General features: G+C 38.8%; 1 protein-coding gene across 1 annotated transcript in view; it reads left to right on the forward strand.

The window, feature by feature from the left end:
• The window catches only part of Scamp (secretory carrier membrane protein), a 260,179-nt gene extending 249,045 nt beyond the window's left edge, over positions 1-11,134 (forward strand). The window contains exon 5 of the mRNA XM_067782314.1: positions 10,836-11,134. Coding sequence (XP_067638415.1) covers positions 10,836-10,988 — 153 coding nt within the window. The 3' untranslated portion in view covers positions 10,989-11,134. The remainder of the gene's footprint in view (positions 1-10,835) is intronic.
• The last annotated feature ends 3,310 nt before the right edge of the window (positions 11,135-14,444 follow it).

The raw sequence follows: 14,444 nt of genomic DNA on the forward strand, positions 1-14,444 counted from the left end.
TTTTTTTATATTCAAATTATTTTTATTAACGTGTTTTATTTTAAAACTTGCCGGAATTCGCTTCGGCTGGCGTCTCAGGATTTCTCTGTCCCGAGTGTTTTCCTCTTTATCTTCCTTTCTTTTGCCGGTATTACCATCGGCTGGCACTTTAGAAAACCTTGCTCCCAAAGTATTTTCATTTTCTAAATTTTCCTGTCGCTCGGATTCACTTCCCAAGCTAAATATTTCTGCTTCTTTATCGTTATTTATTATCAACCTCCTCTTTTCAAGATTAATTACCGCTTTTATATCTCTCAAGAACTTATATCCGATTAGCAAATCTGCTTCTAAATTTTCAATTTCATAAAAAACTTGCTTTTTACCGAACAAAGTTATAAAATGATAGTAACGTATTATTGAATAGCCGTTAATTGTTTTAACTCTTTTTTGTATAGCCAGTTCATTTCTGTTCTTGTAAATACCTGACTTTATATAACAGCTAGTTGCCCCTGTGTCAACTAATATTTTAAAATTTTTACCTATTGCCCTGTCATACAAGAAAATGTATGGCAAAGCTAATTTTGGTCTAAAAAATTATCCTCATTTAAATTATTGACACGTAATGTCTTATTGGGTGGTTGCACGGTCTGCTGCGTGCTTCCATGTGGTCTTTTTTCTATATTCCCTTTTGATTGTTATTACTTTGGTAATTATAAGCAGGTCTTAGCTGCGGCCGATTTTGTACCCTGAGGCTGGAATCAACATCCATTGGGGTCGGTCGTGGTTGCACCCTTTCAACTCTTTGCCCGAAATTTCATTGAGGCTGTTCTTGTGCAAACCTCAGATTATTATTGAAGTTTCTTCTATGGTTATAATTATTTTGCCCATTATTTGCTGAAGGCGAAAAATGGGTCGGCCTACCGAAATGTAAAGCAAAATTTGCTCGCATATTGTTAGACTCCAATTCTTGGGCCTTTGCCAAAGCTTTCGGCAGATCACTTGGTGACAGTGAAAACAGGATATTTGATAAATTCCCATTCAATCCGGTTATAAATATGCGTAAAGCATCTCGCCTATTCTTGGCATTAAGTTCCCTAGTGACTGAACTGTCAGTACCGTAGGTCATGATCGTTTTATATATCAACAACGCTAATTTCTCGTTAACCTTATTATAATAATCAATTATTGAATTAGAGCCTTGTCTCAAAATGCTCATCTCCTGTTCAATAATGTGGGCTGGCCTCTTGTCGGCGTATGCGAAATCTAATCGTGCCAAAATGGCATCAAATTTTAGCACTGTCCCATGATTTGATAGCAAATCATTGGCTTCCTGGGTAATCTTATTTCTTAATATAGTTAGTGCAGCGAAATACCTACGGCTGCCTCTAACGTATAAACTCATTGTGTTATTAGCGGATACCCTCCAACTAACATATTTATTTTGCTTTCCCGTGAATTCAGGCAAAGACTTTATTATCTCTAAAGACTCCTCGCACTTTATTTGCTGGTTGATGATCTCAGGCTTGTACTCCGCAATGGTAGCTGCCTGAGTCATCCCCTCGATTTGCCTGCGCAATTCCGCTTAATTTTAATGAAGCGTTAGTCGCGGCTATTAACCTAGCCACTAGGGCTTAATTTTCACTTTCTAACAACATACTTCTAAATACTTGTATCAACAAATCCACACTTAAATATTTTTAGTAATTGTTTTTTTTTTTAAATAGCGTAAGTACAAGAATGAATCTTTAGTCACTAAATAGCATAAAAATTAATCTTACTTCACTGCCGTACTGCTGCTCTCACTGGTCCTGTAACATCAAATTTATATAGAGCTTCCTTTTTTTCTTCTGCTCCTTTTTGAACTGTTCTTCTCCTCTCATTTACTTCTTCCTCTTATTTAACGTTATGGTTGTATGTTTGTTTTGTTGTTGTTGTGATACGAGCAATTCAAGAATTAGATTTTTAAATTTGTTTTTCTTTTTGCACACTTTATTAAATTTATTTCTCCATGGACTTATTTTGCTGTTAGCTGCTGACTTGTATTTTTCTTGTCAATTTTCAAATTTCAACCCACGAACTTCACATTAAATGATTTAAGTATTCGAACAGCGATTCAACAGATGATTGAAGCTGTTTACTATTGTTAATGTTTTTTTTTTTAAACCACTTGTATGAATTCACAATGGTAGTTAGTTAAAGTTTTGAAAACAATTTTTTGTTGTTTTACTTTTGTGTTTTTGGTTCTTTCTCGTCCAGTGACGATACTTATTTAAAAATTTTGTTGTTTAACTTCTGTATTTTTTTTTGTTCTTTCTCGTCCTTTGACGATACTTATTTAAAAAATTTTGTTGTTTAACTTTTGTATTTTTTTGTTCTTTCTCGTCTTTTCACGATACTTATTTAAAAAAATTTTTGTTTAACTTTTGTGTTTTTTTATTCTTTCTCGTCCTTTGACGATACTTATTTTTTACAACGCGTGCCCCACACGCCGGGCGCCAATTATCGTCCTCCTACTTTAGGAGGGGTTTTTAAAAAATAATAAGAATTTTGTGTGGTTAGTTACAGAATGTAACATTGACACCAAACTCAGAATCCAAACTGACTTTATTTTCCACAATTGCTCTTATTTATAACTTAATTCAATATTTACAATATAAGCGTTGCATCGGATTTGCCCTTGAAAACCGATGCGTGAGAAATGGAATGTTTATTCAATGAAATGCCAGTGGCTTGAAAAATATAATATTTGTTTAGTCTGCTTATTGAAATGCCAGTGGCTTGAGTAATATAATCTTTTTTTAGTCTGCTTACTGAAATGCCAGTGGCTTGAGAATACAATAATTGTTTAGTCTGCTTACTGAAATGCCAGTGGCTTGAGAAATGGAATATTTGTTTATGATTGCCATAAGGGCACTGTGGGAAGTGCACTGTTAACTTGCAGATATCTTATCTGAGATATGTAATTATAATTGTGGAAGTGTCGCTCACAAACAAACGCGCATGTGAGAGCTATACACGTACATCTGTAGTTATAAGTATAGCAGATAACCAACTAGTAGATTCTAGAACAGAAGCGCCTAGAAGATGCAACGAGGAAATCAAAGAGTATATAAGGCAGCAACCGTAGAGGCGCTACAATCAGTTTCGATTAAGCACGCTATCTGTCGGGCAATAGTAGAGTTATTTATTGTGAAGTACTTGAATAAAGGCCATTTTGCATTATTAAATATTGGAGTTATTTATTCAACAGTTTAGTGATTCGAACTTAGCAGAAGGTTGCAAATAAGAGGAGTAAATTCGTTACAATTGGTGTCAGAAGAGGAATTGTTGAATAAATTCCGAAGATTGCGAGTACAACTTGGACATGGCAAAGTTGAGTGAGTTGAGGATCCAGCAACTGAAGAAGGAGTTGGAGAGCCGTGGTTTGAATACAACCGGCAATAAGATTGAACTTTAAGCACGGCTACGAGAGGTAATGGAGTCGCAAGGATTTGATGTGGACGAGTATGTCTTTTATCCTGATGGGGACGAGTCAACAACAAAAATTGAAGAGAAGAACGGAAGTCCGAGTTCAGTCGCAAGCGGCGAGAATAATTCGATATTGGCTTTGTTATCACAGATATCGGCAAAAATGGAAATCCAGGAAATACGCATAACAGAAATGTCATCAGAAATATCCACAAATATGGCATCCCAACTAGAATCCCAGGAGAACCGTATATCATCCAAGATAGAAGCACAGGAGACACGTATATCCGAAATGTCGTCGCAAATGTCATCTCAGCTGGAATCGCAGGAGAAACGTATAACATCGAAGATTGAAGCACAATTGGATGAACAGAAAACATACGTGGCGTCACAAATTGCAGAACAATTAAAAGAGCAAGAGGCACGCATAACATTACAACTCGAAGCACAGGAAGAGCGTATCTCAACGAAGCTGGAGGTACAGGAAACAAAAGTCTCATCGCAGCTGGAGGCTTTTAGTGAACGACAAAATAAAATGGAGGCCGAGATGGATGCTTTGAAAGATCGTATACAGGAGTTGCAACTAAATCGCCCAGCAGTTTCAGGGAGTAATCCAAAGGTAAAAATACCATCCTTTGACGGTTCTGTTCCTCTCCAAGTGCTTAAGCTACAATTTGAGAAGACCGCAACAGTGAACAACTGGAATGCTGAAGATAAAGTTGCTGCACTGTTCATGGCATTGAAAGGGCCTGCAGCTGAGATTTTACAAACCATTCCAGAGCGCGAACGGAACTGTTATGAAGCATTGATAGGCGCTCTAGAGAGACGATACGGAACTGAGCATAGGAAACATTGCAAGAAAGGCTGGCACATTTAGCGAATGCGGACGCACCCGTGGAATACAGTGAAAGGGTAAAGATTCAGAGCTTTATAAATGGCATACGGTACGTCGAAACAAAGCAAGCTACATACGCAAACCCAAAGCCAACATTCGCAGAAACGGTATCACATGCTCTGATTCAGGAAACAGCGTCGCTTCTGTGTAAGCCAGTTTTCAAAGCACGCCGTGTGGAAGTAGAAGGCCACAGTGGGTAGACGCAATATCGGAGGTGCTGAAAGGATCGCAAAAGCGGAGTGGAAGAGTTATCAAATGCTTCAAATGCGGGAAGCCCGGTCACATTGCATGTCATTGCGATCTTGGTCCTAATAGTTCCAACAATGTGGGTGGCCGTAAGCGCAAAGCTGGAGGAGATGATCGAGAGCGTGTCAGATATAAAGAACGAAAACTTGTCCTGTGATATCTGTGTCGCAAATTGGAAGAAAATCGAGCAGTCTTGCCGTCGAAGGAAAGCGGGATGGCAAGGAGCGTGTGCTGACTGTAGATACGGGCGCATCTCATTCCTTAATCCGATCTGACTTGTTCAACAGGAGAGTAAAACCGTTATCTGGAGCAAGGTTGCGTACGGTCACTACATAGGCGGATCTACCTAATGGCTTTTTGGGCTTCAGCCCAGGGCCCCGTGGATGCAAAGGGCCCCCGCCATCAATAAAAATAAAAGACGAATGCCCCGCAAGACGCACAGTATATGAGGAAGTTATTGATATAATGGGCCAACAGATAGTGAAACATATAAATCAAAAAAATAACGACGACACAAAGTATTATTCAATCGTGATGGATTCAACTCCAGATCTGTCTCACAATGACCAACTTGCTATTGTATTACGATACTGTTTTCAGGGAAATGTGTACGAAAGATGTGTCTCGTTCATCAAAATTAGTAGTCATACTGGATTATACTTATTTAATATTCTACAAGACTTTTTAGAAAAAAATGGGCTGATACTGGATAATTGTAGGGGACTGTCTTAGTCGGTTCAGTACAAAGGTCCCAGCATTAATTAAACAAAAAAAAAAAAAAAAGAGCGGATTATATACCATGTGCTGCACATTCCCTTAATCTAGTTGGTGAAGAATGTGTTAAAGTTGCAACCGAAATTGCAAAAAATATGTGTTTTCTTTTCATCTTCAACCCATAGGTGGGAATTGTTACATCGTGAAATGCAACTAAAATTTACGTTAAAAAGTTTAAGCCAAACCAGATGGTCTTGTCATTATGAGGCTGTCAAAGCTTTAAAAAATCATTATTCTGAAATTATGAAAATTTTAAAAACTTTTAGCGAAAATGAGGATGAGAAAGCTGATTTCAGAAAATAGGCACGAAGTTTATTTAATAAACTGGCGAAACTCTCATTTGCAATTTTAATCACATTTTGGGAAGAAATTTTGGAGAGATTTCATGTGGTAAATAAAAAAGTACAGAGCCCTTGCTTAAATATTTGCGATGCCAATAAATTAATTGTTTCGTTGAAAGCGTTCGTGTACAGCATTCAGATCAGAAGCTAAAAGAGTGCGGAGAGAAAGCTAAAAAATTAAGTACTAGTGTGGTAACAAATTACAGTGACGTTTACAAGAGACAAATGACTTCAAGATTTGCCGATAAGTCTACAGTTAAAGTCTCAGTGTGTGGCGCAGAAACATTTAAAAGGGACACGCGAAACTTTGCATTGGATAAGCTGATTATTGATTTAAATGAAAGGGGTCAAGTCTATGAGACAACCAGCAAAAAATTTAATTTTTTAATGGATTTGCAGAATAAAAACCAGGAAAGCGTGGATCTGGAAAGTGTACGCAATGTTGTAAAATATTATTCAGATGACGTAGATAAAAATTTAGTAAATGATTGCATTTAATTAAAATCATATTTACTACAATCTAAATCAGAATGCTACACCTCTTGCAGTGAAATTTATAAGCTTATCTATGAAAAGGAACTTGTTGGTGTATTCCCTAATTGTTACACCATTTAAAAAATTTGTTTGATGTTGCTCATCACCAGCTGCGAAGCGGAGCGCTCTTTCTCCAGGATATCATATATTGAAAATAAGTATAGGACAACAATGCTGAACGATCGACTTAATCATTTATCCCTTCTTTCTATAAATTGTGATCTAACAAAGGATTTAGCAGTTGATGAGCAAATAAAGGAATTCGCTGCACGAAAATGCAGAAAGGTTGATTTGTTTTTTAATATTCTTTATTGTCATATTTGTTTTGATAAATAAATGTTTTTATAAGTTGATTTTTTTTTTTCTGATAACTATATACTGCACACCATAGAAAACAGGGCCCTGAGTAACATTAGCCCAGGGTCCCACAATGTCACGATCCGCCCCTGGGTCACTGGCGAGTATAATCAAGTCCAAGGAGAAGTGGTATGTGAGGTATTAATTGGAAAGGTCATGCTTCTACACAAATTCATTGTAGCGGAGATTGTTGATGAAGTCATATTGGGAGTGGACTTCTTGGTTGACCACGACATCAAGATCGATATGCAGAGAAGGGTGATGCGTTATGAGACCCAGGATGTGCCACTTAACTTCAGTTTGGAAAAAGGGTTCAGCAGTAAGGGAGTGCTGGTGGAGGAGATTCGACAGAGACCACGAAAGTCAAGGAAAGTAGATCGAGCAAAGGTTGATGGATCGAATGGGCCAAATAAAGCGCAATCAAAAGTACCTGCGAGAGAAACACTGGCATTGACAAAACCTAATGGACGCACTAAAACGACTGAAAGAATTTTCCAGAAAGAATGCAAGCGTGGTTTCAAGCCAGCGCGCGTTTCTGTTGGGAAACGTCGGAACGATACTGAGTATGTGAAGCCAATCCGTCAAGAGCAAGCTCTACAAAGTAGTTCATTGACCAAACAACAGAGTGCGAGGGAACGATCAAGGATAATGAGTAGTAAAATGAAACGCAGGTACGATGAGAACAATAATTCGGAAGGTTTCTCGGAGAGAGATTTGGTACTGTTATACAACCCTCACCGGCGGAGAGATGTTCCATCCAAATTTCGGTGCAGTTGGGAAGGCCGTACAAAGTTGTGAAGAAGATCAGTGACACCATCTACCGCATACAAACCATTGGGAAGCCCCGGAGTAGAAGAGTGGTACATTTGGAGATGCTAGCGGCGTTTAGATCGGGAGATTTGTCTGATCGGGACGATCAGACTTAGGTGGAGGGCAGTGTTACGAATTAACAACACTAAGAGGTACTGCCATCTCTAAGCCGATGCTAAGCAGTGATTGTATGCACATCCATAAATCAATCATTATGTATCTACATAAACGAATTAATCATTAAGTCTACATATATCGCACACTAACTACAAAAGAGTCACAACTAAACATTTTTCAAAATCGGTTTTTTTCCATAAACCAATTCACAGTACACATCTCTAACTGCCCCTTAAATGTCGTTGTCATTATATTCTTCTTTAACTGTAAAATTACCGTCATGCCAGTTTTGGTGTTGATTGCATCGCTTGCGCTCTATCAACTAAAGCGTACTATTTTTAGTTGTCAATCTGCTTAAGAACAAGTGAACAGTTGTTTTAGGCATAAAGTGTATTATTTTAAATCCTGACTATCTTGTTGCAAACAACTTTTAACTTTGTTGTGTATTAATTAAAATTGTGTCTTTTTATACGTAAAGCGTGAGTAAAGTTGCTTGTATTATTGTGAAATGTGCCTTTTTTGATGAAATAATTGTGAATGTACGAGTAGTAAGTTTTCTTAGAAATAGTCATAATTCAAAATTGCTATATATTTTGTCCGTAAACAAATAATTACAACAAAATTTCGTCAATTCATTTTATAATGAAGGTATCCTTCTTTGTAAAACTGGATTTCAGTATAACATTACAGACGTTTGCACATAAACCGTTTTTCTTCTCTCCTGAACATTTACATTTTTTCAAGTTGTGACTCTTTTGTAGTTAGTGTGCGATATGTACGTATACGCAGCGGAGAAGTAACGCACAAACATATGCAGATATCTTATCTGAGATATGCAATTATAATTGTGGAAGTGTCGCTCACAAGCACACGCGCATATGAGAGCTATACACGCACATCTGTAGTTATAATTATAGCAGATAACCAACTAGTAGATTCTAGAAGAGAAGCGCCTAGAAGATGCAACGAGGAAATCAAAGAGTATATAAGGCAGCAACCGTAGAGGCGCTACAATCAGTTTCGATTAAGCACGCTATCTGTCGGGCAATAGTAGAGTTATTTATTGTGAAGTACTTGAATAAAGGCCATTTTGCATTATTAAATATTGGAGTTATTTATTCAACAGTTTAGTGATTCGAACTTAGCAGAAGGTTGCAAATAAGAGGATTTGCAGTAAATTCGTTACAATATGAAATGCAATACTGTGCTTTGTTTATATTTTATTTCTCAATTTTCAACGAATTCGCAACAAAAGCTAAACTTTTCAATTTGTTAAACAAAAATAGAAATGCGCAACAAAATTTCAATTGGCAAATCAGCTGACTTCGAAAATTTGGAATTCCTTTTCCCCAATTATTGTTCTCCCTAGGAGAAAAGAACAAAATTCCGAGGGAATACTTACAATTGGGCTGATTTACTTGTTTTATTTTTTTTTTTTTTCTTTTAACTATTTTCCGATTTTTTAGTTTAAAGGAATTGTGACCTACGTATATTCTTGCGCTAAAGCGTTGCGAAAAGAAAAACTTATTTTTCTTTTATTTTAACTTTATATAAAAAAAATCAAAGTATGCTCGTAACACCCTTTGTTGGTATACTGATCGAAATGTGACTTGGAAGGTATTTGGCAGCGAATTATTCTATAATTAGTTGCGAAAAGTTATATTTTGTCAATATATTTTCATAAATTTCTGTTCAAACAAGGGTCAACTTAAAAGTTTCCAAGCAGTAAAAAAAGAGTGACAAAATGTTTCTGCAATTAATTAGCGTAAGCCGAATTTGACTGTGAAGTGTGAGGCAGGTGAAAATAATCAGACCAATTCAAAATATTCTCGCGGAATTTTGTTCTCGCGGATTTTTTTATTCCCGCGGAAAAATTCCTCCAATTCTTTTCTCCTAGGGAGAAGAATAATTGAGAATAGGATTTACTTGTTTTATTTTTCTTTTTTTTCTTTTAACTATTTTCCGATTTTTTAGTTTAAAGGAATTGTGACCTACGTATATTCTTGCGCTAAAGCGTTGCGAAAAGAAAAACTTATTTTTCTTTTATTTTAACTTTATATAAAAAAAAAATCAAAGTATGCTCGTGACACCCTTTGTTGGTATACTGATCGAAATGTGACTTGGAAGGTATTTGGCAGCGAATTATTCTATAATTAGTTGCGAAAAGTTACATTTTGTCAATATATTTTCATAAATTTCGTTCAAACAAGGGTCAACTTAAAAGTTTCCAAGCAGTAAAAAAAGAGTGACAAAATGTTTCTGCAATTAATTAGCGTAAGCCGAATTTTGACTGTAAAGTGTGAGGCAGGTGAAAAATAATCAGACCAATTCTAAATATTCTCGCGGAATTTTGTTCTCGTGGATTTTTTTATTCCCGCGGAAAAATTCCTCCAATTCTTTTCTCCTAGGGAGAAGAATAATTGAGAATAGGAATTTCGAATTTTCGAAGTCAGCTGTTTTGTCAATTGAAATTTCGTCGCGCATTTCTTATTTTGTTTAAAAAATTGTAAAGTTTAATTATTGTTGCCAATTTGTTTGAAATTAAGAAATAAGGTATAAACAATGCACACTATTGCATTTCATGTGGTATTAACTGAAATTAGTAATGAATTGGTGCCACAGCAACATCAACAGAGGAGCATAAGAAGAATACCGGCGGGATAACACAGATCCGCCGGAGTTGCCTGCATTCATTCTGCAAAGAAATTTTCTGGCGGCCAAGTCGAGTTGAGTTCGCCTTTTGCCATATGCCAAGATCTATTTAAGCCTTCTTAAAAAATCTTTGCGCAATTTCTGGATGGCTGCATCAAATATGCGAAGAGCTCTTCCGTTGCTTATGATATATTTTTCGACTTAAAATAAAGAATATTGTGGTTGTTGTTGTTGTTGTATTAACAGTGAGAATATTGTGGTAGAATGTAAATATATATTTTAGCACAAATTTGTACAAATAAGTGTTCTTTCTTAAAATAACCAATTTCCTTTAACTATTTTGATGTATTCCCTTTAATTTAACTAGTGAAAAAACTCATATGAAATGGCAGAGAAATCTCCCTCTCCCTTACATTCATAATACCTACTTTTCTCCCATAACCGGTTTCCGCTTTTTCGAACATTGTTCAGAATACGAAACAACGCGCACGGAATTTTCGTTTAGAATTGGGCTGAATGTTAATGTTAAAAATACTGAACAGCACACAAAAAACATTAAAAAAATGCTAAAAATAGCGGTATATTTATACTTGAAACGTGAACTGTACACTATTAACATCATTTTCGTATAAACACTAATACGATTTAATTTTATTTTCCAGATCCACTCAATTTACAGAAGCACCGGTGCGAGTATGGCCAAAGCGCAACATGAATTTGCAACGGAATTTATGAGAAACCAACATATTCAGCAGGCTGCTTCTTCAGCAGTAAATACAGCTATAAATTCACAGATTAACACTAGTAGATACTAAAAGCGAGAATCAGAACCATAAAGCGCAACTATTACGGTAAAGCCTTCGCTGACTTTTCGAATGTTTAAAATTTATGGAAATATTAATTCGATTTATAAATAATAACGCACGTACGTATTAATAAAAGCTTTTAAAGTACCCAGCAACCTAATTGAGTTCAAGTGTTTGATAAAACCCGGTGTTGGTCATGCATATATCTAGTCTGCATATATAAAACCCTGATAACACCACCGTCTTGTGTTCAATAGGTGCGGCCACTCACAAATTGTCATCAAAGCCTTGTTGCTATTGTAGGAGTGTTTTGCCACATCTAGTAGGTGCGAACACTTACAAATTTTCATCAATATCCTCGAACGTGAGTCCAAGGAAACATGCAGTTTCAACAGGGGTGTACCAGAGTGATAGGGGTGTTAGAGGCGTTCTTTTCACATTGTAATTGAAAAGATGGTTGGTGTCATGTGGGGCACGTTGCAAGGGGAACATACATTATGTATGTCGGGGTTGATTCTAAGTAACCTGGTACAGTATCCAGATCGAAGTAGAGCTAGAGTGACGTGCGTCTCCCTAAGGAGAATGCTTGAGTTCAGGATATTTATCTTTAAGAATAGCGCTCGCCGGGCAATTCCTGGATAGAGGTCCAACGCCGTTTTGTGGACCTGTTTGTGTTTTTCTTCTACATATGGTTGACTTTAGGCGTGGCAACCATTTTGGGGACGGGTAGCATGCAAGCGGCTGACCAATTGCTGTGTAAGTAATAGTGAGCGTATCTATCTTTTATCCAAGTGCTGCCATCAAGAGATTTGACTATTTAATTATGGCTCTGGATTTTAGCTACAATTGCGGATGCATGCCCGCAAAAATTTAGATCGTGTAGTCGAACGCGAAAGTCTGGCAACTATTGCGGGAACGGTTGCAAAAAAGATTGATCCGCGTATTTCCATCAAAATAAAAAGAAAATCAAACGGACTAAACTCAAAAACGCAGCAAACCTAATCAGAACAGAAAGAAACAAGCGTAAATGACGAGCAAATACACAAAAGGGTGGATATGACAGGACTCCAGCGATTGGTGACTAAAGAAACAAAAGCTGCTCTGCTGCCATCACCGGAACCGCTGCGCTGACTAACATCCCAAGGTACTTACAAAGACGATAGAATACAAAGATGTTCCATGCGCGAACTTCAGTGTAAAGTAGCGGAGCGTAACAAATTCTATTAGGACACTTCCACCACACCACAATTTTTAACATAATTTAAGCGCACAAAATACACTGATTGGCATTTTAGAGAGTAAAAATGAAAATTTTTACCAGATTACAATGGTAGTTTAGTAGTAGTAGTAAGCGGAGTCTGGATGAGCACAACAAACAACCTGCTTGACTGGCCTATTGCTGCGATGCCGCTGCTTGCTGATTCCGCTGTTGGGCTTCAATTATGATTCGTGTTTTCGTTTGTTTTTCTGTCAACTGAGCGCGCGATATTCCAGTGGTAAGAGTCATTTTTTCTAAATTATTTTTCTTTATTGATGGCGTATTTGTAAAATAATACAGAGGTTTTCTCGAAAAATACATTTTGTGTGAGACTTTACGTTTTTAGGTTAGGTTGAACTGGTCGGTCCACGAGAACCCCACAGGCTGAATGAGTCCGTATCCATCTGTCTCTTCGGCAGGTCATGTTACTGATAACACTGCCTGGGGATAGGTTGCCAATTATGTCTTCTACCCTCCTTCGCTGATCGGAGAAGTGCCCGCATTCGAATAAGGTGTGGCGTACATCGTCTGCTGTTGTTGTTGTGGTAGCGATAAGGACACTCCCTGAAGGCCTTGAGGAGTGTTATTGAGGATGATGGTCGTTTGCCGGATGCAGATCCGGTACGTTCCGGTACCAAACCCGACCATCTCGGGAACGAATTGTTATGACCACATGCTTCCCAAGGCAGTCGGTTCTATGTACCGGAGCGACTCGGGATTTTTCCCGACCAAGGACTGTCATTTCAGTGTGACCCCATTTAATTTGTTTCGTCCCTCCCACAAATTGTCATCCTCCCAGCAGCTCCTTGCAGCAGGACTGCTACATATTCTCTTACTCCGGGAAGGTATCGAACCCAATCCGGGTCCGTCTCCTGACCCCGGTCATGAGAAATGGTTTTGCTGCATTTGCCAGAAAAGAATCTTTTTAGGACGGTCATACTCTGTTCAGTGTGTCTCGTGCAAGGGATGGTTGCATCGGACAGGTTGTTCTGGGCTTGATCCCAAAACCCGACGTCCACGTAACTTTTATAAATCTTTTGTGGTTCCTTGCTGCTCACGCCCAAGGGCGTCCCGTAGTCTACGCCTAAGCGTATCCCCACTACCTTCCAGCAGCTTCGCTGCTCAGCAAGCCACAACAAGTACCCGCTGCTGCTCGCGCCCCACGGCGCCAACAACTCAAACAGCTGATACCACTCATAACTACTACCTTCGTAGTAGAGCTGGTAGCAATGCTGAGCATCAGCCCCTGCCCCCGTCTTCTTCTCCCCCCCTCTTTTCTGGCAGCAATCGTGCAGGTCAGGGAAACAGACTCTTAGTCCCTGCCTCCGTTTGCACCGTCTGCCAGCACAGAATATATAGGTTTGCGACATCCGCTCAATGCAGCTCCTGCTTGCCACTATCCTAGATGTTCTGGTCTCCGCGACGGCAACCCCCCGACGGGTTTCATCGCGCCATTTTGCCGGGTCGCAAACCCAAATCATCCGGGTACCCCAATGCTTGCCCAAGGGCGCCCAGTCCCAAGGCCACAACAGCAATTGCGTCCTGGCCTTCCACAACCTAGGCGTAGTCACCCCTCACTTACCCCTAGAGTGGCGGCGTCACCCCTCATGCACTTCAGAATTCTGCAGTTCAACTGTAATGGACTAACTGGGAAGATTACGGAGATAGTCGATTTCATGAAGCGGCACAACATCCGCATTGCTGCGATTCAAGAGACTAAACTCACGGCAAGATCTGCATTGCAGACCTGCTCTGGTTATAATGTCCACAGGAAAGACCGCGAGAGCGGAAATGGAGGCGGCCTCGCGTTTATTATACACCACTCTGTGCAATATCATATATTTGATCCTGGCATCGACCGCAGTGACAATGTCTTAGAACGTCAAGGCCTATCTGTCCGGTCAGGCGATGCAAATCTAGAAATCATCAACATCTACATCCCTCCTGTCACCTGTTGCCCCAGTGGATACCGCCCTAATATCGAGGCCTTACTCACTGGCAACAATCGCATTATCTTAGGCGATTTCAATGCCCATCACGACCTATGGCATTCAAACTTGCGGGCGGACAGTAGGGGTGAGATGTTGGCGGATCAAATAGACGAAACGACGTTCTGCACAAAAAACGGAGACTCCCCCACACGTATGGTAGGAAGCTGTCATAGCTCGCCAGATGTCTCAATCGTAAGCGCAGAACTCGTAAACTGC

Source organism: Eurosta solidaginis, chromosome 4 (genome assembly GCF_040869045.1).
Source record: "Eurosta solidaginis isolate ZX-2024a chromosome 4, ASM4086904v1, whole genome shotgun sequence".
Classification (NCBI taxonomy): domain Eukaryota; kingdom Metazoa; phylum Arthropoda; class Insecta; order Diptera; family Tephritidae; genus Eurosta; species Eurosta solidaginis.